Source organism: Fistularia commersonii, chromosome 7 (genome assembly GCF_037954325.1).
Source record: "Fistularia commersonii isolate RoL2024-O1a breed Wild chromosome 7, RoL_Fcom_v1.0, whole genome shotgun sequence".
Taxonomy (NCBI): Eukaryota; Metazoa; Chordata; class Actinopteri; order Syngnathiformes; family Fistulariidae; genus Fistularia; species Fistularia commersonii.
In genome coordinates, this window is record NC_141290.1 from 10232569 (window position 1) to 10259696 (window position 27128).

At 47.4% G+C, this 27128-nt stretch overlaps 1 protein-coding gene across 2 annotated transcripts; it reads right to left on the reverse strand.

The window, feature by feature from the left end:
• Nucleotides 1-11252: 11252 nt before the first annotated feature.
• On the reverse strand, nt 11253-26790 carry inka2 (inka box actin regulator 2). 2 transcript variants are annotated; one of them, XM_086149756.1, is made up of 2 exons: nt 26365-26790; nt 11253-13741 (listed from the first exon to the last, which is right to left on the reverse strand). In XM_086149756.1, exons 1-2 carry the CDS (start codon nt 26431-26433, stop codon nt 12659-12661), a joined length of 1152 nt encoding a protein of 383 aa, XP_086005882.1. In that variant the 5' UTR covers nt 26434-26790; the 3' UTR covers nt 11253-12658. The 2 variants fall into 2 exon arrangements, with proteins under 2 accessions (XP_086005882.1, XP_086005883.1); XM_086149757.1 differs by lacking the exon at nt 26365-26790 and adding an exon at nt 14480-14609.
• Between the last annotated feature and the right edge of the window lie 338 nt (nt 26791-27128).

The following is a 27128-nucleotide window of genomic DNA, read 5'->3' on the forward strand; positions in this document are numbered from 1 at the left end:
GAGAGCAAAGGCGAAGGTCCGAAATTGTTTTCATGCAGCCTTAGACCCGGCCTCAGGACGGGAAGATTGTCTGTTGTTTAAGGAAATGAGCAGTGCGTCACCAATGACACGATGCTTGTTTACTCAAAATCATCTCCAATCATTTTGACAATTGTTTTGTCATTCATTTATTCATTCTCTATCTTTACTAAAACCATTGACTCTCTTGAATCAAAAGATTCTCCTATTAGCTCTGTCATCATATTTTGACATGCAAAAATAAATTCTCACATTCACACATCATATATATTTGGAACACCATTTTGTGTTTGTCCAATCTCTAAAGCTGATACCCAAAGATTTTCGCGGTCGCAGACTGAAAAATAAAAGTTAAGGTAATTTTAGTTTTGCTGAAGTGGTAGCCCGCTCCTGTTATCTCTGTTGTTCAGTATAAGCCAGTAATATGAGCGTTTTGGATTGGTCTTTTGACAATATCAGTTTTATTTTATTATTATCAGTCTTTATGATGGCGTGACAAAATCAAACAAAAGATGAGCTCTAACAAAACCGGAAACAGGAAACCTGTTAGATGAACAATCCCCAGAGCGTTATTGGCGGCAGAGATGGTATAAGTTGGCGATGTCGAACGGGAACGGCGAAGGGCGTCCCGATCAGTGTGGAAAATTCGGAAAGAGGAGCGGGCGGCAGAGCTGTGGGCAGAACAGCCCGACTCGGGCAGAATAAACTCTCCGACGTGTCGCCACCGGGTGGAGAAAGAAAAACGATGGAGTGAAATAACAGAGGCTCTGCAGATACCTGGGGAAAACAGTGGAAACAGCTGAAAGAATCTACTTGTAGTCTTGTAAATAGTGATACTGTAAGATTCACAGTGTTTGTAAACTCTAGGCAGAGACTAAAAACCTGTGTTGGATGTGAGCAGGTGTGAGATGATGTTTTCCACAAGTCTTTTCCAAATTTTTTCCCGTTATCTTATATATGGGCAGCAATAGACAGCAAACACTATTCTTGCTTCACACCTGATAGCCGCCGATCGGGACCGCAGTTCGTCCGCTTACCCAAAAAAATCTTGTTCGGAAGGTCGTTGCAGTGAAACAACTGCGGCTTTCAGCTCGTCTGGGCGCGGCCACATGGTGCCCAGCTGCGCCGACAAACCCCGGGAAGTTGCGACACAGGTTAAAAATAAAAATAATGGCGGCGTGGATTGTTGTCTAATGGGTTAGTATTCCAGCAGCCCGTCTTTCTGCACCACTGGATACGACTCGGGGCTGCTCAGCGGCGGACCTTCAGACTGCCCGCCGTTTTTTTTTTTTGCAAGAGCTGCAAGCGTCTCTTTGCATATTCATGAGCAGAGGGAAAAGAATTTTGCTCACCATTTAATATTTCATGGCCGCCACTGTGCTTGAGTTTAAGGATGAAGGTTCATTGAGCGGAGGGCGGGACGACAAAGATGCCTCCCACAAATACTATCGAACGCGGAGGCGTATTTTTGTTTTCCTGCCCGAAGCTGCTTTGAAATGCTCTCAGAGGTATTTTCACCAGCTTCCTGCAGGATAATGTCATGGAGCGGTTACGCGGGGATTCTCAAGACTGCAATTAACAAGCGCTTTCCCCCCGGAGATGCTGGAAAAGGGTCTCCGGCCACATGGAAGTCTTTGAGAAAGCAAGCATCTCGAACCGCAGGATCCCCAAACCACACGCTCTCCGCACGCGGACGTGGCTCCGGTCGCTGATATTTCTTTTGTCTCGGCCTAATTCTGGAATCGTCTCGGCGGTGCCCTTTAATCGCCAGGCCGCAGCAGCTGCAGCAAACGGCTCAGCGGGGGTGAAAGTGGAAACGCTTGTTTAATTTTGGATGTATGTGCGCGAGTTAATCACAGAGCGGGGGAGACGGCGGGGCAAGAACTGCAGGCCATTCATTAGGCTGCTCGCTCTTTTTTTTTTTTTTCTTTCCTTTTTTTACCCCCTGACACACACACACACACACACACACACACACACACACACACACACACACACACACACACACACACAAAAACACAAAGATGGCTCCCCGGTGCTGCTGTTCATCCTTGAGGGAACGTCTCATCACATCCTGTCATCTTCCTGCTCGGACGCTCTCTTCCCGCTAAGACCAAAATAAAGGGCAAGGATGCTCCCCCCGTCCCCGCCCCCTCTGCCTCTCTCTTCCCTACCTTTCACCTAAAAAAAAAAAAAAAGATAGAAACACGATAGTGGCGGACGGAAATCACCGTGAGCGCCATGAGCAGGACACCCGTCCGCCTTGTGAATAATAGAATGGTAACATTGAGGATGTAACAGAAAATGCATTGGACTGATTAGCAATATTAGCGCAGCCCGCTAACATGATATCTGATTTTGTTGTTTTGTTGTTCCATGTTCACCCCAGGAGGATGTTCACAGGGTGAATGTTTGCATGGCTCTATATGAAGTGTGAATGAGAGGGTGAATGGTTGTTTGTCTCCGTATGCGGTCCTGTGATCGACCGGCGACTGGGCCGGGGTGAACCCTGTGTATCACCCATAGACCGCGGTATGGATTATGAATGAATGAATCTTTGTCAGTTGACATTTTATTTGTTTTTTTTCCAAAATGTGGTCACTTTACAATTCCAGTAAGAGCGAGTCTTTAGCCTTTTTACATCCTTTGTCAGACGTTTCATCACCTCCGAGTCACGGGGACGTATTTAGAACCTTATACTCGGATGTGTGGAACTATAGCGGGAATTCTGTGAATTCATCATGGTTCTCGTGCAGCATCCTGATTGTAAAAAAGAACAGAAGACATTTTATCGGACTCTGAGGTTTCTGCTAAGCTGCTCTAATTCACTCTGTCTGAGTTAGCGTGAAAGTTAGCTGGATCTAATGGCCTTAATGCAGAACGGCATCATCTTGAGGCAGTCGGAAGCTCTGTTTGATTTTCTGTTTGGTGTAAAATTTGTGGGTGTGTGTGTGTGTGTGTGTGAGAGATGTGCTCCGAGCTAGCAGTGTGCGCCCGTGACATTTCCGTTTTTTTTTTTTTTTTTTTTTTACTGCGGGCCCATAAAGCCCAGTGTGTGTGTTTTTCGCATGAGGGCGCCTATGTTGCCATGGCGGTAAAGGAGGTGGGGCGGGAGGTCAGGAAATCTGGTGGCCAATGGGAGGGCTGGGGTCAAGGAGAACGTCAAGGTGCAGGAATGCAGGGTTATTTTATTGGATGGCTCTTAAAACGAGAAAACATTGACCTGTTGGTTCGCTGTTTCCTGGCAGGTTTGACATGTCAACAGTGGTGGCAGTGGTTTGGTGAAGATGCTAATTAATAGCATTCTGCAGCTAATGTTAGCATTTAAGCCCGCTTTTCTGTGCTGCGTGGAGAAGAAATGTCGTTTTCCTGGTTGGTATACCCGACATTCAGGCCCCATTTTGTCGTCTTCCACAGAGTAATGGCGTTGGAGTTTAACGAAAGGTTGAGGTCAGGAGGATATGGACTCGCTGCCATGGGATCTGGATTATTAGTCACATTTAGTCACAACGTCCGCCCCTGGTATCTTCTGGGTGGAGAAGCAGCGACGTAGAGCCGAAAGCCTCTGTGCCTTGTAACGTCAGACAGAATTGGGACCGTGCGTTAGCGAGTGCCGCGACCCTTCCCCAAGGCTTGAACCAGGAGGAGAAGACAAGAGGAAGCAGCCGAGCAGCGTGGCGATAATGTTGCATTCGGGGGCCGCGGTTAATGCTGGCGCGGTGTAATGCTCAGTGCAGCGCGCGCGGAAGCAGACGGACATATTTCCTTTGCCCGACATCTCGTCCTGTACAATTTGCGGACTTTCCGCGACCAAAGTATTTGCCCTCGAACACATTTCGCCCGTCTTGCATAAACTCCATGGCTTTTCGTAAAGATCCTGTGGCGGAACACGAGCGGGCAGGAGTGCAAGTGTCAGCAACCACAATGACCGGGACGTGTTTTTCTTTCCCTTTCATGCATGTCTTTCATTTCGTTGCATTATTATCGTTTTGCCATTGCCAAGAGGCTGTGTTGGTTTGAGTACGGTCCCTACAGAGGATCCTTAACTTCACATGGATACCTGACGTATCATTGGCGAAAATGTTTAAAAAAATGGTACACAAATGAGTTTTGCATCTTTAATAATGTTTATTCTAGCGCATTGCCAGTTAGTATTTTACGGTTTTAATTTGATAGGTGCTTGGAACATTAGCACTGAAGCACTCCCGTATTCATCTAAATGCTCCTGCATCCAACTCCGCTTTAAGGATACCTTTATGCCACAAGCTGTAATTATTAATCCTCAATTATTTCCCCCGGACACGCAAACATCTTCATGTTTGCACGAGTCTTTTTTTTTCCGGATGGAAAATGAATGCGTCCTCAACCGCCTCTGTCCTCTCAAGCACTGGAGAGGCTCTTCGTATTTATATTTAGCATGCACCGGCTGATTTCCTCCCATGGTCTGTTTAGCTTGAGCATTATCTTCTTGCCTCTCTATCTTTATCAATATTTGATCAGCATAGGAGTTACAAATCCAGGAGCGTAAATCATTTCTAGTAGCATGTAAGCCGAGCGAGGCCCGAGACCTCGCTCCCAGAAAAGGAAAGTGCCCTTGAGTGGAGCTCTTAGAAATAAAGTAGTGGGAGGGGGAATATCAATCTTGTATATGAGGAGACAGTAAATTGAGCTGTGAGACAGAGGTGAGATTTGCAGTCGGTGTGACGGAAGAGTTCAAGGTGGAGGCGGGAGTGCATCAGGGGTCAGCTTTGAGCCCCTTCTTGTTTACGGTGGTGATGGACGGGGTGACAAATGAGGTTCGACAAGAATCTTCATGTTGTTGAGTGGGGCAACCGGAACCGCTTTCTACTCAACATCTCCAAGACCAAGGGGGTGGTTGTGGACTTCAGGAAGAATCAGAGGAGACATGTACCAATCACCATCCAAGGTGAGGAGGTGGAGATAGTGGACTCCTACAAGTACCTTGGGGTCCACATAAAGACTTTACTGGAAGGGTCAGAGCAGGATGCTCTTCCGGAGGAGACTGAGTCGTTTGGTGTTTGTAGCGGGCTCCTCAAGACCTTCTGCCAGTCTATAGTGGCCAGCGAACTCTTCTTGGCTGTGTGTGCTGGTGGGACAGTGCCAGGACTGGTGACGTCAACAGGCTCAACAAGCTTGTGAGGAAAGCCCGCTCTGCGGTGGGACTGGACCATCTCCAATCGGTGGCCGTGGGAGGGCGAAGGAGAAACCGGGTGCTATCCTGGATAGTCCTTCCCACCCCCTGCAGGACGCGCTTTTGCTGACGGGCAGCTCGTTCAGCCAACGGCTCATCCCACCCCGGTGCAGAACTGAACGTTTTAGACGCTCCTTTATGCCCATTGCCATCAGACTTTATAACAGCGGTATGGACAGCACACAACTCTGACCGTCCAGAGGTGCATCTGTGCTACCACAACCTCACCCATTACACATCATGCCCTAACGCCATTGACTATTTTTATCCTTGTTGCTCCCATTCGCATCCTGCTTATTTTTGTCATTGCTATTGTCACTCTGTTTATATTCTTATCCTTATTGTCGTTTTGGTTGTCTGCTCTCACCCTTGCTGTCTTTTTCTTTTTCAATCTGTTGTCTATTCTTATCCTTGTCATCGTTGGCGTTCTCTCTGCTGTCTATTTATTTGCGGATGTCTTTTGCCACGTTTTAATTGTCGTCTAATTGTAATTTATATTCATATTTATTGATACTCTAACTGTCACACTGCGTGACAAAAGAATTTCCCTTATCTTATCTTATCTTATCTTATCTTATCTTATGTTTGCAGACAACATTTTTCGTAGTGAGAGCAGGGAGGAATCTAGGAGGAATGAAGGTTGGTGACACCAAGGGAGGATACGGAGAGAGATCCCAGTGGAATGAGGAGACAATACGGTGTGGAGATGAAGAAGGTGGAGGATTTTGAGCGTTTTGGCTCAACAGTCCAAAGCAATGGTGAGAAGAAGTGAAGAAATGTGTGCAATGAGCGGAGGTGAGCATGAAGATGCTATGGTTCTTTTTGGGAGGACGGAGAGGATCGGGAATGAGATGTTGTGGAGGTACAGTCAGGGCCGAGATGGTTTGGACATGTGTGTCAAGTGTCAGATGTTCGGACTCAAGTTTGATGTCTGACAGGCTGGTTTTAAGATCAAATCCGTGTTTTTTTTCCCCCCCCCTCTTTTTAAATCCTTATCAGCTCGCGGGGTTGGCGGAGGATCATCCACGACTTTTCAAAAGATGTCCCAATAAATGACAAACAAAGCGCCCGCCAAGCGGAGTCGAGTAATGGGATGCGGCGTTAAATAACTGTACGTGGGTGTGAGTCAGGACGGGAGATTTGTGTTTAATCTGGATTAATGATGACGAAGAACCCCCATTGGCCAGAAGTTTATGATTTAATGGAAACAAGGAGGAGGCAGACCCCCCGGGGTGGTGTGTGTGTGTGTGTGTGTAGGAATGACAGAAATAGGAGAAATTAATTGAGCATGGGGTGGAGGAAACTGGAGTGTCAGTGTGCATTTGCGTGTGTGTGCGTGCACTGCCCTTTAATGTTCTGAGGGAGTGGGAGCACAAGTAGTCATTTGAGTGGGACATCCTGCAGAGATAAGGCCGAGTACATGGCTCAATTATTCAGTGTTTGAAGGGTTTAAGAGATCCAGAGGGCGAGAGGAGGAGGGGGGGAATACTGATGCGTTTTATTGTCGGAAGGCTGGGCGGGGGGTGGGGGGTGGGGGGGTCACCTCCGATCATAAGCGCAGGCGGGAAGGTCACCGGTGACGAATGTGACGATGAAATACTCCGAGGGTTACCGATCCGGGAAGGATCGTCATTCTTAAGCCCCCCCGAATTCCCCTCACGCTCCCTGAATGCTGAACCCTCCGCCACTCTCTCCTGGGCTTTGATAATATATCCAAATGTTACCCCTTTTTTTCTTTTTTTTGCATTATTTTTACTTTGCACTGAGAAAACCATCATGCTGCTATTGTCCATATATCATGATGGTACTACCTACTGCCTATTGCATTAAACTGGATACAAAAAAAAAATAAAAAAGAAAAGAAAAACCTCTGCTGCTACTCTCTCATGCTGTCAAATATGCATCTGCATGCACTTTATACCTCATACATCATAGTTTACTGCTAATTTGCACTGTTATTGTTATTATTTTGTTAATTTACGTCACCGTGGAATTGTGGGAAACGTCAACATGCAGAGACATTAACAGTAAAGCTGACTTGTACCATATATTATTATGGTATTACTTCAAAAAAATACTGTTTTCACTGACTTACTACCTCCATCTCTACTTTCCAGTATCATCCGTGCAATATTTCTATTCATATTATATTTTACATTCTTCTTATATATCATTTCATTTTTACAATCCACATATCCTGCTCTATCCCTGTCATTTCTATAACCATTCCGTGCACAAGGCATTTCTTTTGCATTTCTTTTTATATTTGAATAAACACAGAGTACACAGACACCACATCTTTTGATAATATATCACAATATTACCACCACTGCTATTTTGTCCAGCACATGCTGAGACAATGCATGCACATGCATTGACAATAAAGCTGACTGTGACTATTTTTTTTACCCAGAACCGGACAAAGAGGAAGGAAAACCTATATTCCTATTTTTAGCAGAATTTCGTTTGATTGTCATTCAGGGCATTGCAGATTCTGCATGAGTTGCAGCACTTCTGAGATGTTTTTGAATTGTGCATGTGCTTGTTTCAGGTTTCACATTTATATTTATTTGTTTTCACCCATCAACGTTCAATCACATACATTTGTTGAAAAACAAACAATAACTCGCATGCTCTTTAGGTGTTTCCGTTTTTGGTCAAACGCTGTTCGTTCATGTTTTGCTTTTTTAGCCTTAGCTTTTAGCCTTAGCCTTAGCTGCGAATGGGCCGTAATTGGGGTTTCACTTCAAATCGACCGCAGAACCTGTGCATAAAGCACGGGCAGATCTGAGCTCAATGTGGGACGTCCTTCTGGTTAGACCAGGAGAACTGGAAATTAGAAAGCATGATAGAGAGGGGGGGGTAACGGGGCCTGGGAGGGACGGACAACAAGCGCTAACAGTTGCATGCTAACAGCTGCAATGCCTATAATGATAGCTTTAATATTCTTAATCTAAATACCGCCTTGGAGTAGATCAAATCACGGCCCCTGAGACCGGATGACATGAGACAGCCCGATTTTAAGTCAAAGATCTGACCAAAGGTCTGATTCACCAGTAAATATCTAGTACTTGGAGGGGAAGGGAAGTGAGCACCACTAAAGTATAATAAGTGTTGATTTCAGCGTTTTGGTAAAAGCCCCACTGGCAGACATAGGAGGGCTGAGACAACATCATATCTCATTTTACCTCCCAAGAAGGTTGAGCAGGCCAGACGCATTCGTGGGGGTCTGGCAGCTGATGGCCCTGAAACAACAGCGCTTACGGTATTTCTGCAAGGCCCCGGTGCAGTCTGCGCAACGTCAGACCGCATTTGTCCGAAAGCGCTGCAAATTCCGTAGATTCCTGTGCGAGCGGCGGGGGGATCAAAGTGCGGGGAACATTGTGGCGGATTAGCTTCACCTGTCAGCGCATCGGCCACGGCCGCGGAGGCGGAGGGTGGTCCGCTGAAATACGGAAGCCGTGTCGAGTCAGGTAAAAGGGTTTGGCGCGGCGGGGAACATTTCATCTGACTAGTGGAGGGCAGGAGGAAAACTGACCCGCGGGGGCTAAGCAGGAGAAGCGTTGCACTGGATTACCTTTTCCCATTCACACACACACACACACACATACATACACGCACCCAGAGAGCTGGGAATTGAACCGACAACCTTCTGATTGGAGAGTTGCCACAACTTCCCCCCCAATGATACCGGTAAACTGGCCCTTTAAGGACTTTAGCAATGAGCGCTACCGATTTACGATGGACTCCGTGGCGACTTTCCGGTTCGATTCCCAGCTACTTGGGTGCCCGTGAGCAGGAAAGTGAACCAAACCACCTTCTGATTGGTGAACTGCCGCCGCCGCGTCTGAATAATACTGATAAACCAATTGGAAGCTGAATGTATGGGGCTTTTAAGAGACTCAGCAATGAAGGTTACAATGGATTCTGCGCTGGTCCTCCTATCAGAAGGTTGGAGGTTCAATTCTGGGCTTAAGGACATAGGAGAGCCGAGACCTTCTGATTGGAGAGCCGCCCCTCAGTGATACTGAGAAACCAATAAGAAGGTGAACGTACCGGCCCTTTAAGAACCTCAGGCTCAGGCTTTACGATGGATTCTGCAGCGGCCGCCGCGACTCTCCAATCAGAAGGTTGGTGGTTCAATTCCCGGATCAGGCCTTGCATGGCGGCTCCGCCTCCACATGTGCACCACGTTGTGTGTGTGAATGGGTGAGTGCAACACACTTTGAAACCCACCGGGTTTCATAAGTCCAGACCGTTGGCTTCTTACCAAGTGTTATTATTGGATGCATCACCTTGTCACACGCTGTCATGCATCGCCGTCGAACCGCCGCGAGGTTCGGCTTCGCGTCGGTGGCGACGGGCGGGTGTGAGACTTATCTCGTGTGATCAGCGGGCGCGCTGCGAAACGGCCAGATGTTAAATCCCGAATAATTCGCCCCGGGTTTTAACTCTTTATCTCTCTTTCAAATCTGGCTCTGCTGCGCGGTTTTAAGACGGCCTTTCATTTCCAAAAGACAAGTGTGTGTGTGTGTATTTGTTTGGAGGGGGAGGTGTTTTCAACGCTTGTGCAAACTGCTTTTACTAGCTTTAGCATTCATGTGTGCATCCACGTCCGAGGTCTCATGTTTCCTGTGGGAACGTCTCGCAGGAGCGATGATTCCGGACGCTTTTCATTGCTGACGATTCTAAAAAAAAAAAGTAAAAGTGAAACTTGAGCACATTCCTGAGGGTCAAGGTAGAGCTTCGGGGGCTGCACAGCTGAGGGATTACTGAAAGAGCGTTTTTTTGACAGGAAATTAGACCGCAGTCAGATCCCGAGGGGTCGCAGAGGACTGTGTGGACGCCTAAGCGCAAGCTAACGTGATTTATCACGTCGGTGACCCTCCGTTGTTGAATGCGATGGTTAATAAAGTTGTGGGGAAATTCTCCACGTCCCGGATTAAGAGCCGGGAGGCGAAGAGCGACAGCTGATGAGCTGGGACGGCAGGAAGGGGGAGAAGGGGGAAGCTAGACAGTCAGCGTTCGCTGCAGGGATCCCGAGGGGAGGGGGGGCTGAGTGAGAGGAGAAGGCCTCCGTTTGCAGCTGTTGCTTTCACACACACACACACACACACACACACACACACACACACATACACACTCACGAGATAATTGAAGATCGATTGCTTTTGTGACTGAGAAAGTGTGCAACCTGTCAGTTATTCGACTCATTCAGCATATTTGGCGAATCTGTGTTTTGTCCCGCATGAACCGGCAGGATGGGCTGCTTGGATTCGGAAACGTTTTTTTTTTTTTTTTTTTTTTCTGACAGTCTTTTTTTTTTTTCCCCTGCGTTCACTTATTAATAGTCACAGCTGTGATTCATCCTGTATTTCAACATGGACAAAGAGATCCCTCCTCCAGCCCTCCAAACCCTCTGACCCCTGCAGGATTATACCAACAGATGGACAAAGTTTGAAGTTCCTCCAAGAAAATGGGGGGAGCGTTGGTCACGCTGTTTGTTTCCCCGTTTGTTTATTTTTCAAAGACGCCGACGGAACTTCGCTGCGGAAACGAATCACCGAAATACCCGACACCCATATCTGGGATTAATAGATGAATTCCATCAGGATGCCTGTTTCTGTTTTTTTTTTTTTTTTAACGTGACAGCGATTTGTCGGAATGTGCAGATAGCTCTGCTAATTTGGGTCAAGAGATGTGAAAAAAGCGTTTAATGGCGAATAAGGGATAAATAATTGCATTTGAAATGTTCATTTATTCATTCATTCATTCTCTATACAGCTTATCCTGAACACTACATTGCGGGGGGCGGGGCCTGTCCTAGTTGTCATTGGCCGAGACATGGGATTCGCTCTGGATCGATCCAATCACAGACAACCATTCACCCCGTCATTTGCATGTCATATAGAAGCCTGAGGCTGCTGATTCACTCATTCATATAGAAACTTCATATAGAAACCGTTCACTCTTTAATTTAACCCCACCTGAAAATTTGAAAAAGTGGAGCCAGCCAAGTTCACACGTTGCTTCTGAAAACAGATTTAATGTACAAACAGTCAGTGACATTTTTTCGCCGCAGGTAACAGAGTGGCTGTTGAGAACCACGCGCGCAAAAAAAAAAAGACACTTAGAGAGCATAAATAGGAAGCAGAACACGATACATGAGCTGGAAGTGATGTCTCAGATGCACCAAAGAGCCAAGGCCCGACCCCCCCCGCCGCTGCCTTCAATGGTTCGGTCCAGGGGTCGCCTGGACGAGATGAGCGACATAAACACCTCCCTGGAGGCTTGGGATTGTCCTTTGCATAACCGGCGGGCTTCTGTCTGTCCTTTCTCTCTTTTTTTTCGCCGAGGAGGGCAGTGTTATCCGTGATCCTGAGAGATTATTACTGTTTGTTTATTATTAATGTCATTTTCCACGCTGCTCAAAACAAACAAACAAACAAACCTGAAAAAACGACGAGAACAGAAGCTGCGGGTTTTTCGACGATTACAATTCCAGCGGACGTTTGTGAACCGTGCCGACGGGACGTCCCCATCCCTTGTTATTGCTGCTGTTTTGGGTGGATGGCGCTTATGTACAATGTGCTGTACATGTAAAATCCAACTGCATGAGTGTGTGTGTGTGTGTGTGTGTGTGCAATAATAACTGTCTTGCAGAGCTTTGGGATTATAATCCAGTCAGTTTCGTATGTTCTTCGCGCCTTTTTTTTTTTGCAGTACGAGCTTTACGTAATGTCCGGGCACCAGATGGCGGTCCCCCCCCCCCTTTTTTTTTTCATAACGGCCCAGGAGGAAAGAGAGTCGACTCAAATGTGCCATCTCAGCACGGGAGAACTCCTCCAACGGACGACCCGTGAACCCCTGGAAATGGATCGGCATGGCCTGGTTCTCCCCAGCATTCTTTTTTAAACCTGAGCAACAATGAATCCCATTGGTTCTGGTCGCACCTGAGTTTCCGGAGCTTTCGGGGAGGGAGGCTACGAGTGTGTTGGAGTGGCAGCGACGGGTGTTTTGGAAATGGCTGTTTCTTCCCACGGAAGAAATTGTGTATGTGTGTGTGTGTGTGTGTGTGTGTGTGTATTTTGAGTGGAAAAGTCTGTTTCATTGTACCGTCTGCTATTCAGACACACACATACACATACACATGCACACACACACACACACACACACACAAACACACACACAAATGAGAGAGTGTAGTACAAAAGTATGAATCCTCAAAAAAATGTCTCTTATCTGCTGTCTCATGCACTCTGACACACACACACATGCACACACACGTGCACACACAAAGAGGTTTGGGATTGTCAGACAAACGCTTGCCCTGATGATCTCTGTCATGGAAAAACTCTCGGCCAAATTTGGAAATCTGCATCGAAGTTGTCCCTGCATTTGCCAATTTGCCGTAACTGTCGTCCCTGCTCAGACCCACACAGCTGTGTTGTAGTCAAACAAGGGTTGTGTTCTCTCCGATCGTCCCTCCGCCTGCCTCCTGTCTAAGTAAATCCCCCCGAAGGACTGCTGGTGCGCCTGGTGAAAGGAGTTCCTCTCTAGCTCGCCCGGCGGGGGCCGGCCTTTTCCCCCCTGCCCGCTTGCCCAGAACGGCAGGTAGAAGCTTCCCTTCGAGGCTTTCGGCGGCAGTTTCTTCGGCCTCTTGAAGAGGCTTCCTTCGGCCAGCTCGGGCGCCACCCAGCCGGGCCGCTCCTTCAGCAGCTTGTCCCTGTCGGGCCGGACGCTGCGCAGGAACTTTTTGAAGATGTTCGTGGTGAGCGCGAACTTCCTGCAGAGCTCCTGCGAGCGGCTGAGGCGGAGAGGGTGAGCCGGGGTGTTGGGCCTTTCCGCTCCGCCGTCCGCCGCCTCCCCTCTCCTCCTCATCCTCTCCTCCTCCTCCGCTTCCTCCCTCTCCACCTCGGGGAGGTCCAGCCAGTTGCCGACGAGGTCGGCGAAGACGTTGTCGCCGAGCACCAGCGGCTGGCGGTTGCGGCTGCGGCTCATGAGCGACGACGTCCAGTCGCTGGCGTCGTCCGCACTGTCTTGGGAGTAGTCGCTGTCCAGGGACGGGCCCTCTCTGGAGAGGCTGTACAGGATGCCGGGCAGATCCACAACTTGAGGATCCTGTGGTTGACAGTAGGGCTCCGGCGGAGGGTTCCCCACCGTCGGTCCGTAGAAGTCCACCTGCGGCGCCATGTACCCGGACCACCTTTTTGGTACGGCCTGGACGTCATCTTGGTCCCTCCTCTCGCTCCTCTCGCTCTCCATGCTGGACAAAGAAGTGGACGAGTTCCTGAGGCTGCTCCTTTCCTGCGACGCGTCGTCTTGGCTCTGGTCCTCCGGCATGGCTCGGTCGCTCTCCTTCGCAACCTCCGCCGCTCGATTGGCGCCGCGGCCGGAGATATTGAGGTTCTCGATCGCCGTCTGTACCTGCAGGAGCTTGAGTTCCTGGAGCGCTCCCATCATGGAGTTCATCTGAGCGTGGAGGCCATCGCCCGCCTCTTTCATCGACAGCTATGGGCACAGAAAGAGAGAGAAGGTGAAGGTCGGCGAAAGCTTTCCTTTCAGTGGAATTGGGTGTCTCTGTGACGACAAACATCAGCAAAGACAACAGTGCACGTGAAGCTCCGCACCTTGTTTAATTAAACGCTACGTGACCTAGTTTTTGGGCGATGGTGCACGGCCCCATATGGCCCCGAACACTAGAAGGGATTCAACCCGCGACAGCTGTAAAACAGACGAGCTCGCAAACCGCCTCCCCCGCCTCCCCCTTCCTCCGCTCTCAGCTATAATTTCTCTTTCTTTTATTGCACGCATCAATTTCTCCAAGCTCCTCTCCTCCTCCTCCTCCTCTTCTGGAAGCAGGAATGATACGCTCCCCTTTCATCTCCCGCTGCCCTTCCCCTTCCTCGCACGTGTTCCGCTCTCATCTGTTTTTTTTTTTTGTTTTTTTTTTTCGGAGCCTCGCGTCACGTGACCCGGACGAGCCGTCTCCTCCTGGAGAGGGAGGCATCGAGCCCCGCGGGCAGGATCCTGCTCCGTGTCCTGACTCGCAGGGGCGAGTCATCGTAGCGGTTTGACACAGATTCTGTCATCGGTTGTGACGACGGGTTATTCCTGATCGGTGAAACCGATTCCTGCACTTTGCTGCGACGTGGGTTCGTGAAAAAAAACAGGCAAGCGACGCATAAAACTCAAACGAGGTGTTTAAATTGAAATCCATTAATTGAAAAAGATGTTTACTTAGCTTACCTCCTCTGACCCCTGCAGATCTCCCTCTCTTTGTGTGTGTATGTGTCTATGTGTGTGTGTGTGTGTGTGTGTGTGTTATTGTCCGCCTGCACCTCTGCCTGCTAGCCCCGTCTCCTGTCTCACCTTTTCAAATGCATCGGTCTGACTGCCCCTATATGCGTCTCCGTCCAATGGAGGGACGCCACAGGAACGACAGCCAATCAGACGCCGAGGCTGGACTATAATCCCACGAATGGTTGTGGCGGTGTGTGTGTATGTGTGTGTGTGTGTGTGTGTGTGTGTAGGAGCAAGGGGGGGGGGGTCACTCAGGCGGAAAGGGAATGACAATGAGAAGAGGAAAGAGGGGAGACTGAGAGTGAGAGGGAGTTAAGGGGCGGTGAGAGTCAGTTGGATGAGTAGGGTGTGTGTGTGTGTGTGTGTGTGTGATGGGCACGGATCCCTTGCCATATGTTTAGATGTCGTAGACTGAGCTGTTGATGTTTTCAATTATAGATGACACCATAAGAACAGGAGGGGAATTACATATACGGAAGATGGAGGGGGCGTGATACTTGATCTCGGGGGGGAACATTGATTTGCGTGTGTGTGTGTGTGTGTGTGTGTGTCCCAAATCCCCCACGGGGTGGGAAAAATCGCCCTGCAGGACAACTGACGGTGCAGCGTCACAAAGCCCCATGGGAAATGCGCATGTTGCAGGAGTTTTCTGGGAAAACGCACAAATGGGCTAAGTCTAGAGTGTTGGGAACCTTCTCATATACCATATCAATAATAATTATCTATATTCTTTAAGGCGATGAGCATTTCTCATAGGCCACTCTAAAAGAACTTGTGATGACCTCAAATCAATTGGATCAATAGACCTGTAGTTAATCAAACCATCCATTCATTCATTCATTATGTATAATGTCTGCTAAACATTCATTCACCCTCATTCACACATTATATAGTGAAATAAAACCATTGACTGACATACAACCATTCATTCACTCATTCAAATGTCATATCGAGATCTTTCTGGGATTATCTAATATAGGGAATCTCCAAAAGTTGCTCTTTTCACCACGACCTAGATGACTGAGAACCTCCAGAGACAATAACAAAACATGCATTCCGTTCATATTACACAAGTGCGTTGCTTTTCTCTTATCAAACGGCGTTCAGGTTTCTCACATGGCCACTGGTAAGAATTAATTGCTCATTCCTGCTCTAGAGACATACAAACATTCACTCTCTCATTCAAAAGTCATGTAGAGACATGCAACCCCATTCATTCCCTTATTTTACACATCATATACAGACATGCAACTATTCACCCTCTAAATGAAATTGTACAGACTTGTAACCATTCACTCACACATTCATATGTTATGCAGGGTCACACAACTCCATTTGTTCTCTCATTTTACACGTCATACAGAGACATGCAATCATTAACTGTCATTCAAATTATATCCATACATACAACCATTCACCCTGTCATTCCTCATGATAGGGTTCATCATTTTGAGACATACAACATTCACTCACTCTCATGGCTCATATAGTGACATACAACCATTCACCCTCTCATTAACGTGTCATTAAGATACATTTTTTTTAATCCTTTGAATAAAGAAAGGAAAAACCTCATCAGATAAACTTCCAACATTTACTGATTTTCTCATTTATACGTTATACATATCATTTGGTGACGGTCCGCAAAGAAAATGTTCTTGGTACAAATGATAGTTTTGTCATTAGACCTTTCGGACCTTATTTTGAAAAGCGATTGTTTCCGCCTTCACCTTACTGCCGCACATTACTCTGTCATGCCATTTCACACATCAGCTACCACTAGCTAAAAAAAAAAACAAACCAGAAAAGTCACCAGAGAGCTTTTGCACGAGGAAACGATGAGACCACAGAAGCGTTGCAGACTGCCAACACAAAGAAAGCTGCATTATGGTGAATTGATATTATAGTGCAAAAATTACTGTAATTGCCTAATATACAATGTAATGATGGAATTCAGATTGAATATTGTGCATTGACAAATCTTTTATTATTTGAATCCCTGCGCCTCTAACTGGTCTGCAAAAACAATTTGTGCAGAAAACTGGTTCCTGGAACAAAAAAGGGTGGGGACGGCTGATATAAACAACGAACCTTTTACACGTCATCTAGAGACGCAAAACCATTCACTCTCATTAACACGATATAGAGCATATAGCTGTGCACTCACTCATTCATAGACACAACACACGAGCGTTCGCTTTCTCATTAACGCGTCACATTGAGACACGACTATTCGCTCTCATTCAGACATCTGGGTTCAATCAAACCAGATCAAATGACAATGAATATCATATAACACAAGTGCTATAGATTACCGTTTGATTCAATTTCCAGACCTGCACATGTGCTTCACCGTACCTTGACGCTGAACTCACGTCACGCAACATTAACTCCGGGTTAATTCGGAGGGGGCATATGGCCGAGCAGGTCCGCAGGGCCTGCCGGCGCACATGCTGGGAACAAAAGCACATGAACGCCTCAATTAGCCGGCGAATATATGCCCAATTAGCGCGATTCCTTCGTCTTGGTGGCTTCAACATTTGTCGCTGCAGTTAAAACGCCATGTGACTTCGACAATCTTTGCAGAGAGGATGATTGCGCTGGGAGTTGGTGAGGACGTAGATGATAAGTTGTTTATTTTCCAGAGATTGTCTCCTTTTGGAGGCGGCTGCGTGCCGTCGGAAAAAAAAAGCCGACCCCCTGCTGATCTCTGCTACGCAGAGACATGCAACTTTCCCATCAAAGCTAAATACAACGCTGCACCCTCCCGGTTATTTAAAGCGTGCCGTTGTTTACCGTCGTTTCTATTCTAAGACAGCATTAATAATTAATTTGGGTGGGAAGGCAGCAGGCAAACCAAAAAACCCATTATTCCACCTTAACCATGTCAACTAACTAGAGGCACTTTCACCGCAGGCGTTTCAAAGCTGAACTTTGTGGCCTGAATCTGTCAGGATCCTAGAACTTCATCCCGGCGTCTGCTCGCCATGCTGAGTCGCCTCATGCAAAATGGATTTTGGCATCAGCGTGGAGATCCACTCGTTGCAGCTGCTTTTTTCTTCACTCCTGCGATTGGGTTGCGTGCCTTAGACAAACGGGACATGGGGGCGTGGGTTGTTAGCCTCGTGGATAGCTGATTAGCAGAGCTGTGAGGTGATGTTAGCCTGACAAGGATGGACAATTGGACCAAGGGATCTGGAACGCCTCAGCGTCTAATTAATATGAGTAGTCATTAATTGAATATTAATTGCATATAAATATTTGACTGCTTTGACATGCTCGCACCAAGCTAACATTGATGACCTGCTTGCAGGTGCAAAGCTAATGTTACTGACCTGCCTGCTTGTACAAAGCTTAAATTACTGATCTGCACGCTTGTACAATCCTATCAATATCAAGTTGTGGGCTCATAAAAGGTTACAACCCAGATCTGCGTGCTTTGTACAAAGCTAACATTACCAAACGGCGTATGGATACAGAGCTAACATGACTGACCTGCAGGCTCGTAAGACGCAAACATTACCGACCAGCTCGCTTGAACGAAGCTAACATTACCAACCTGTAAGTTCATTCAAAGTGAACATTTCCAACCTGTGTGGTAGTTCAAAGCGAACCTTACCAGCCTGCACACTCATACAAATATAAATACACAAATACAACATTTCCAATTGGTGTACTCGTACAAAGCTTAAAATGCTGATCTGCACACTTGTACAAAGTGAACATCGCGAGCCTGCATGCTTGTTTACCAAACTATGTGCTTGTACAAAGCTAACATGACTGAGTTGCGTGTTTTCAAAAACCTAACATTACCAACCTGCATACTCTTACAAAGCTAATATAATCAAAGTGCACGCTTGAACAAAGCTAACATTACTGACTGGTGCCCTCATAAAAAACTGTTGTCACCGACGTGCGCGCTAACTCCAACATCTTTAGCGGTGAGGTGCTAATGGAAGATTCTGTGCATAAAGTTCAAACACTTTTGTTCATAAAGCAATCCAGAAGTTTCTAATATTTATATTTCCCCTGTGCTTCGGTGTGATCTGTCCCCCCGGGACTTGTGCACAGATATTTAAGTCCGATTAAAATATGTTAATTTTCTCAACATGCTATTTTTAATTGTATTTAATTAAGTCGAATTAAATGTGTTACGAGTCCCGACCCTGCTTCTGAGACCATGCCTCACTTCAACCACCGAGGAGCAAGAGGAGCTGAACATCCCTGCAACCTCGTCTAAATTCAATAGATCAGACTCCCTCTGAAGAGTGGCGGGGGGGATCCGTTTTCTCCTGCCAGCAAACACTGGCACCATCACCAGTTACCCTCCCAAAACTATTACAAACATTTAATCAGTTCGGCATGTATCTCTTTGAAAGGGTGATTCCTAGACTTAGCCTTCTGAAACGACAAGTCTGAAACTGTCCATTCTCCCCTTCATCCACCCAATTTTCATCTTCTGGCCGCGCGAGCCAGACCATAATAGCTAATTAATGGATGAACGCTTCAAAGTCTCGCCGGCATTGAATGAAAGTTGAATGGAAGGCTGATTAAAAAGCCCGGGGCGCTTGATTGGTGATTATTTTATATCCCTCCCCTGGGCATCTGAAGTCGCGACGCAAGGAGCAGCCGTTCGGTATGCTTGAAAGTGACTTAAATACCACATAGTAAAAATAAATCACTGTTCCTCCTCCCGGCCTGTCTGTTCAGATCACTCAGCTCTGATATTATCTACGTCAGGGAAAGGGAGTCCGTGGCGCTCGGCTTGTCTGAATGCGATGCTTATGAATTGAGCCAGTGTGATTTTCTCCGCACGCGTGCATTTGCTCTTTGCGCGAAGATAAAATACTCAATACGAGCTCCCCCTTTTCAGGCTCAACTGACCAGTCACTCTTTGCTTTTTACTGTTTGTTGTTGCTTGGAAGGAAACAGTGAGGCCAAGGTTATCAGGCCCCAAAGGTCTTCCTGTTTAGAAGGAGCTGGCCGCCAGCGGGCAACGTCCTCCACCCTTCCCCACCGCCGCTAATTAAACATGAATGGTGGGCTGTGTGGGTCAAGGGCGGCAATGGCGTCTCTGTCCGTGGGACACAGAGTGGTCCTCTGTGCCATGGCGACTGGATGCCCCTCGAGGTCGCCATCGACGGCGGCGATAAAGCTTAACGGCATTCAGAGCGATAAATCACCGTGCCCAAGGCGGCTGACTCCATCTTTGACAAGGAAGACGGTGTTGACTCTGTTTGGGCTGCTGGAAGCAAGGAGGAGGAACCATAAACAACAGTGCGGAGGAGGGCTAACGGCATTACAGCCATACTGTTTAGTTAAAGATTTTTTTTTTCTGTTCTGTTTGTTTGCCGAGCGGCTGATTCTTTATCTCGTGACTTTGCGCCACAAATCTGGTGGACTCCTTTCAGGGGGCTGGATTGGGGGTTCGGGAACCACAGAAATGTCAGAAAAGAATTCCTGGTAATCTCCGTGGTCTGCATACCCGTTGCACCTCAAGTTCAGGGGAATTTGTTCAAATTAGGCTGACGTCCAATGGGTTTAGAGACAAGACAAGAAACAAAGCTGGAGGTAGACTCTTTGGGAGTCTTGCGGTTCTCTTTGGGAGTGACGAGGATGGATAGGATCAAGAATGAGTCCATCAGAGGGGCAGGAGGTCAGAGGAGCCAGACTGAGGTGGTTTGATCATGTACAGGGGGGGGGGGGTAGTGAAGATATCGGAAAAGAATGCTGGGGTTGGAACTGGCAGGTAGTTCCATGAGGAAGACCAAAGAGAAGATGAGAAAAAAGGATACGGAAGAAGAAGAAGAGGCTCATATTATCCTGAGGGGCGTATTGGTTAAAGAGCTGCACCGCACTTCTTGTCCAATAGGCAGCGATAAGAAGGAACCGAATGCCAAATGATGACCACAAGCCCAAATTCATCATTTGTGCAACACGCTATGCCAAATTGTTCTGTTGTTCCCCGTTTGGCTACGCGGCACATAAATCATACCAGAAAACAGATTTTGGGGACTTCGTTGCCCGACCACTCCTCATACCATCGAAGAACCGTACATTTCTGGTTATATTCATGGTTCTAGCCTGTCAAAATGTCAAACACTGAACCCCTAACTGCCCCCCGGGCGCCGCTAGATGGCAGCCAACTGCTCATGGTTCATCCATGCAGATACTTTTTCCAGGGAAATTATGGGGTTGGTGGCACAGCTACCCAGTGGTAAGCGCTTCTGCTTGACAGCAAGAAGGTCCCTGGCTCAATGGAAAAGAGGCTAATGACATATTTCTGGTTATCCTCTCGTGATATGCTAAGTCAACAGAACAAGCACCGCTGTTGAGTCTGACGTAGAAAAAACTAGACCTCGGAATTGAGGACTGCACCCAAACCAGGCCAGGTCAGATTGGCTCTACGCTCAAACTGCACATTTGTGGGTTAAGTTGACCCATCAAAGTGGGTCCACTGATGTAGTTGACTGCAATTTCCCCTGTAGCCTCCTTGCTAGCATGAACTATGTATGCAATTCATCGGGGTTGACATTTTTCCATCCAATTTTCCACGGAGATGCTGTATCTGCCGCGCTTTGGCTGGATCCAAACTCCGTCCCCTGATGCTTGGGGTTGCTAATCAGACCTGTCAATGGAAATAAAAGAAGCGCCTTTGGTATCCAGCGCCTGTTTTTCGTCTTTCGTGCAGCTGAGTCGTCAGGTTTGGTGTTGGTGGTGAGCGACGTCGGCTTGGGTGGAAACCTGCGGAGTTGTGGAGGAACCCGCCTCCTGCCGCGGAAAGTCTGTGACCGCCCGAACCATCTGCCAGACACATCACGGTGATAGCCTCAGATGGGAAAACACCAGCGGCGGGGAGTCGACCTCCGTAACCTCCATCTTCCTCCATCCGAAACGGCCATTTTCCTCGACTGCTCCCCCCTGGAGCCTTCGGTTGCCTTCTACGTGCCTTTCTTTCAGGAGGAAACCATCGTATGACAAGTTGTGCTCCATTACTGCCTCGTCTCTTGTCAGACACACCGACATCTGACATATTATGGGATGGATTAAACCCAACCCCGGTTGGTTAAACTGTCTGACGCCGGCTGCATCCTCTGTTCCAGTGACTGGGCTGTGATTCTTGCTGAACCTCAAGAATCCTTGGGTTTAACAGATTCTGCCCCCCTCCCCTACCTCCAGTCTATGGAAAGCTTCTCTCAGAAAATCAAACATCAGCCTTTGAGGTCGGCGTTTCATGTTGCGAGTGCAATCGGGGACATTCTCTGCCTCCTGCGGGACGGCGGATGGAATTTCAGAAGGAAAAGAGAAAAGAGCATACACGAAACTGCAAAGTGTTCGTACGTGTCGTACGGTCCGCGCCGTCTATTTAAAAGGCATCCATCACCGTTTCCGTGGCGGCGGGCGACGCTCCCCGGTGACCTCTGCCGGGATTTAATGCGGCTTTAATAGCGTTTTTCCTGCTCGGACTCATTTGAGTGCGCAGCAGAAAATTACAGCCCTGTCGGGAGACACGGGATCATTACGATGTGTATCCCCGTCCCGGGCCGATGACGCCGCAGACAATCTGTCGTCCTCAGGGGCTTTCGGGTCCTCGCTGGAAGCGGCGGCCCTCACAGATGGATGCATGATAGCTCGCCGTTTGATGTCGGCGCCTCCCGTGCGGGCAGTGAAAGTGTCTAGCCAACGTTCCCTGTGGTGCTAAGGCCGTCTGCAAACATGGGAGGATCAGCGGCGAGGGCGGGGTTGCCGGTTTGATCCTGGACCCCTGCTGTTTGCATCCCCATCTATCCTTGTTCAGGACACTGACTCCTATCCGGTGGCTCCCGACGATTTTGGCTAGCGCGTTAGCTTGCCTACGCCGGTTTTCTCAGAACAAAAACATTGAATAATCTCATTGTAAATGACAGGGTGAACTGCTGTTTCTGTATGACATATGAATGAATGAGTGAATAGTTAGATGTCTCTATAGGACTTGTGAATGAGAGGGTGAATGGTTGTTTGTCTAGTATGATGCTTGAATGAAAGAGTGAATGTTACTTCTCTATATGACAGGGGTGGGCAAACTTTTTTGGCTCAGGGGCTGCATTGACTTTTAAAATTTGACAGACGGGCCGGGTCACCACAAGATACCATATATATATAAAAAAAAACAGAAAAACACATTTGTTTACAGTACGTAAATAATTGTTTGAAAATAAAACCAGATTGGTTTCGAAGGCTCTGACTTTTGCTTGCATTTCATGCATAAACGTGCTTCACGTCCAGCTCATTCATGTGTGTCAGTATGTACACAGTAAAGGCTAAATCTCAGGAAAAGTAGCTCCAAAAATGAAATAATCTCCTGTTTGAGCTCCCGAATTCATTGATCCAATCATTCACATCAAGTTTGAATTCTGTACCAATCTTTGGCGGGCCAGGTTAAAAAAAGACCAACGGGCCGGTTGTAGCCCGCGGACCGTAGTTTGCCCACCCCTGCTATATGACATGACAATGACAGAGTGAATGGTTCCGTCTATATGATGCATTAATGAAAGAGTGAATGTTATACATTTCTAAATGACGTGAATGAGAGGGTGAATGCTTGCATGCCTCTATATGATACATCAATTAGAGTGATTATTTTATGTCTACATATGACATGATACAGTGAAAGGTTGGATGACTCGATATGGCATATGAGTGGTTGTTCGTACATGACACATGAATGAATGAATGAATGAATGGTTGTATTTCTCGGTTAGTGGCTCTCTGATTGACAGGTGACCCGTCCAGGGTGAACCCTGCCTCTCGCCCAATGACAGCTGGGATCGACTCCAGCCTCCCCGCGACCCTGAATGAATGAATGAATAGCTTGAACTTTTGTTCAAAAGTAGGTCAACTGGAAGCCTCTAACCCCATCTTATCCCTCCTTGCAGGATAGGCATCATAAATTAATTAACGTGTGATATCTTTTTTTATTTCTTTGATTGAAAGTGCTCTGTAAATGTACTTATTGTTTTTATGAGGGGTGAACCCAAAGACAGATGTCGCACATGAACAAACAAATCCACAAATCCTTGAAGAGTAGCCTGAAGCCACACCTGCGCATTTTATCCCCACGGCACGTAAACACAAGCGACGGCAGTGAGAAAACCTTCGCGTTTCCCTCCCAAACACAATGATCAACGACGTAAATCCCGCAGCTGCTACAAAGACTCGGGCCAATTTTAGCCGAGGGGAAGGAAGGGCAGGTGGAGGCACGGAACAAATCAGCTTTCAGTTCAGATACAACACCGCGTAGCCTTTTAGACGCTGGAGGCAAGGGGAGGCTTTTACTTATTATTTTTATATATATATTTTTTTTAACAAGCACTCCAGATGACACGCGAGGCTCCGTGCTCCACCCCGACCTGCCTGTGGATACCATGACCTCATACGCGCCGACCTCGGTGTTGAATTCCAAGGCGGCGGTCATGTTTGAGGCTCACCTGGGGTTCGGGAAGGGGGGTTGGGGATTTTGGGGGGGGGTCAGCTGCATCACCGCAAAGCTTTGACTGGGAGGGGGCGTGATGCTTTGACGTTTCAGAAGCGATGAATCACAGGCACGTCAGCGTTTGTGCAAGAAGGCTCGCGTCTGTCTGAGGGTGAATCATGTCGGGTGGGGGTGTCAAACTCATCTTCACCGAGGCCCACATCAGCGTAATTGTTGTCCCTAAAGGGCCGCATGCAACGGTAACAGTATAAATGTAACCAAATGTAATGTAAAATAAATGTAACTACCCCTTAATGTTAAATAACTCTTAAGTTATTACTCAATCAAATCCAAAATGTTACATATGCATTTGCATAATTGTAAAAAAATTATGTTTACTTGTTGTATTACAAAGCTAGCTTTCACTGCTGCAGTGTTTTTGAATGCAATTTTTGTTACCACATTCTGCTGCTGTTGTAGTCCGGCTTTTAATTCTTGGACAATTAATTTTTTTTCTGGAAGGCTAACTTTGGCATACTTAGCTCCGTGTTTGGTGTCAAAATGTAGATTTTACTCTGACAACTGACACTGCCTCATAACACAAATGCTTTTTCTCCTTGAAGCACAAACATGTATTTGCCTTCCCATCTTTCTTGAAACTGCCTTCCATCTGCATCAACATTTCTCTTCCTGGACACTTTGGGATCATTTGTATTTCTCAATTCCAATTGTTGAAAATTGCTATAATGACTGCGATCTAATGGTAGGACGCCATCACGTCATGGGTAACACGATTGGGATGAATTGCAGGAAATGTAGTGTATGGTCAATGCACGCATTTGACTTATTTATTTTAAGACAATCACACCTTTTAAGATGTTCTCGCAGGCTACATAAAATGGTTTGGCGCACCACATTTGGGCTTTGATACATTTGATGTAGGAGATCATCACAACCTCCTCGGGTCAAGGAGGTAGAAGAGCGGCAGTGATTTGTTGACAAATCCTCTGTCGAGGATCTTTGGCCCCCTGAGTTCGTCTGGTCAAAGGTCAAATGCTCAAATGTGTTCTGACACTACCACACACACGCTCCCCCACCACCGCCTCACCAGTTCACGCTTTCTAAGGACATCTTCTGCATCGGGATGTGTCAAGCCTTACGCCTCAATCCGGTGTGCTACAATTATTTTTGCATCAACGCGGAAACAATGCTTGATAAAAATGACGCACACATGCACTATATTTTAGTCCCCCACATCCAGCCAGTTGTTTTGTAAAACTGCCGAACAGACGCAGTAGCCTTTGTGTCGGCTTTGACGTCCGCGCAATCACGGCGATCGTGCGGTAAGCGCGCAGCTGCAGGCTAAAACCTACAGCCTACGTGCTATCTCTGCCGCAACGTAGCACGTGCAGCTTCGTCGGGAAGATAAGTGACAACCTTGGCAACGGCGCCTCTTGTTTTTCTGGACAGATTGCTCCCCACATGGTCCCTGTGCAAACAGGGTGGGGAAGGGGGCGTCATCTGCTCTCCAGTTTTATGGCGGGAATATTTTCAATTATGCTAGCGAACCTGCGATGGCCAAACATGCACTCCTGGCATCGGGTCCAACCCCCTGCCCCGAAACATAATCCACAGTAACAAGTCCCCTTCGGGTCATGGTTTTACCGCAGAAACACAGGGGAGATAAGATAAGATAAGACTTTAGTGATTCCCCATGGAGGGAAATTCGGGGTAACGCTTTCGCCTCAAATGAATGAATGCAACGCAAAGACGTTGGAGGCTTTTCACCGGACATACAGAGAAGTCTGTGCGCTTTGAGCGGGATTCCAAGCAAAACTCGATCCAATGAGCAAAAGCGCCAGGCGATGGCGACACGGCAAGATTTAAGTCAATCTGTTTGAATAAAACAGATTGACGGCTGTCAGCCAGTCCCAGGTTATCCGTCAGGGGATCGACCAATGGCCGCGTTCATGGTCATCACGTTCGCTCCTACGTCATTAGCGTGACATCAGATAACTCGACGCTCTTCAAGTGACCAAACTGATCCCCCCTATTAAGATTTTCCAAAGTGTACCCCAAAATAAACCCGGCAAAAGGGGAGGAGGAGGAGGACAACACGGTCTGGGAGGCTCACAAATCTTAAAACATCTGTCACAGATGAGCATGCGCAGATTAACGCCATTGAAACACATGCACACACGCACGCGCTTGGGGCTCACACCAAAAACCTAATGAAAGTCAGGAAAAACGTGAATTCAAAAAACTGTTTTTTTTCAAGTTTTTTTTTATTTTTATTTTTTTATCGCGCACGTCCCCGTCCCCTTGCACTTGAAATTCGTGACGAACACGCGCACACGCACGAGATTCAAGGGGAACCTACCAGCTCCTGCTTCAGTCGCCTCAGACACGCGTCCATGTTCCTGCCTTCTTGTTGTTGTTGTAGTTCCATCTTCTTCTTGTTGTTGTTTGTATTATTATTATTATTATTATTATTATTATCTCATTTCCCGCCGGTCACCGTCAAGCATGATCACCGGAGGTCTGGGATTAAAACGGCGGAAAACATGCCGCGGCTGGAGATGCGCAGATCCTGCAGAGGAATTCGCACCGGCTCACGGGGGTGACGTGAAAATAATTATTCTAATAATAATAACGAAAATATGAATTATAATAATGACAACAACAAACGAGTCCAGTTACATCCAAGCGTGTTGAAGCGTCTCCCTCTCCGTCCGTGTGTGTCTGGCTGCAGCTCCACACCAGAGTGTTTATTTGAATCTGTGTGTGCTTGTGTGTGTGTGTGTGTGTGTGTGTGTGTGTGTGTGGGTGTGTGTTTTGGCCGTGAGCAGCTCCTCTCTCTTTCCTCATTCAAGAGCAGCGCTTCGCTGCCAGTCCCACCCCCTCCGATGAGAGCAGACAACTCATTCACAGCCGGGGGATTCACCGTAAACGTAACCCACGGTGTGTGTGTGTGTGTGTGTGTGTTGGGGGGGTCGTATCTTTTGGGAGGCTTTTAGGAAACAACACTCACAACACGGCTCCGGAGAGAGTCCTGCAGCCGGAGAGAGGAAGTCGTAGGAGGATGTGTGTCAAAGAAAACCATATGTGTCGTGAAAACAACGCGACTTCCGGTCAGATGGACCG

Bases quoted from the DNA above. Each gene is read 5' to 3' on its own strand.
- inka2 (XM_086149756.1), bottom strand. From the start codon at position 26,433: ATGGAACTACAACAACAACAAGAAGGCAGGAACATGGACGCGTGTCTG. The intron at 13,742-26,364 runs GTAGGTTCCCCT...CTGTGCCCATAG, and splicing joins GGCGACTGAAGCAGGAGCTG to CTGTCGATGAAAGAGGCGGG.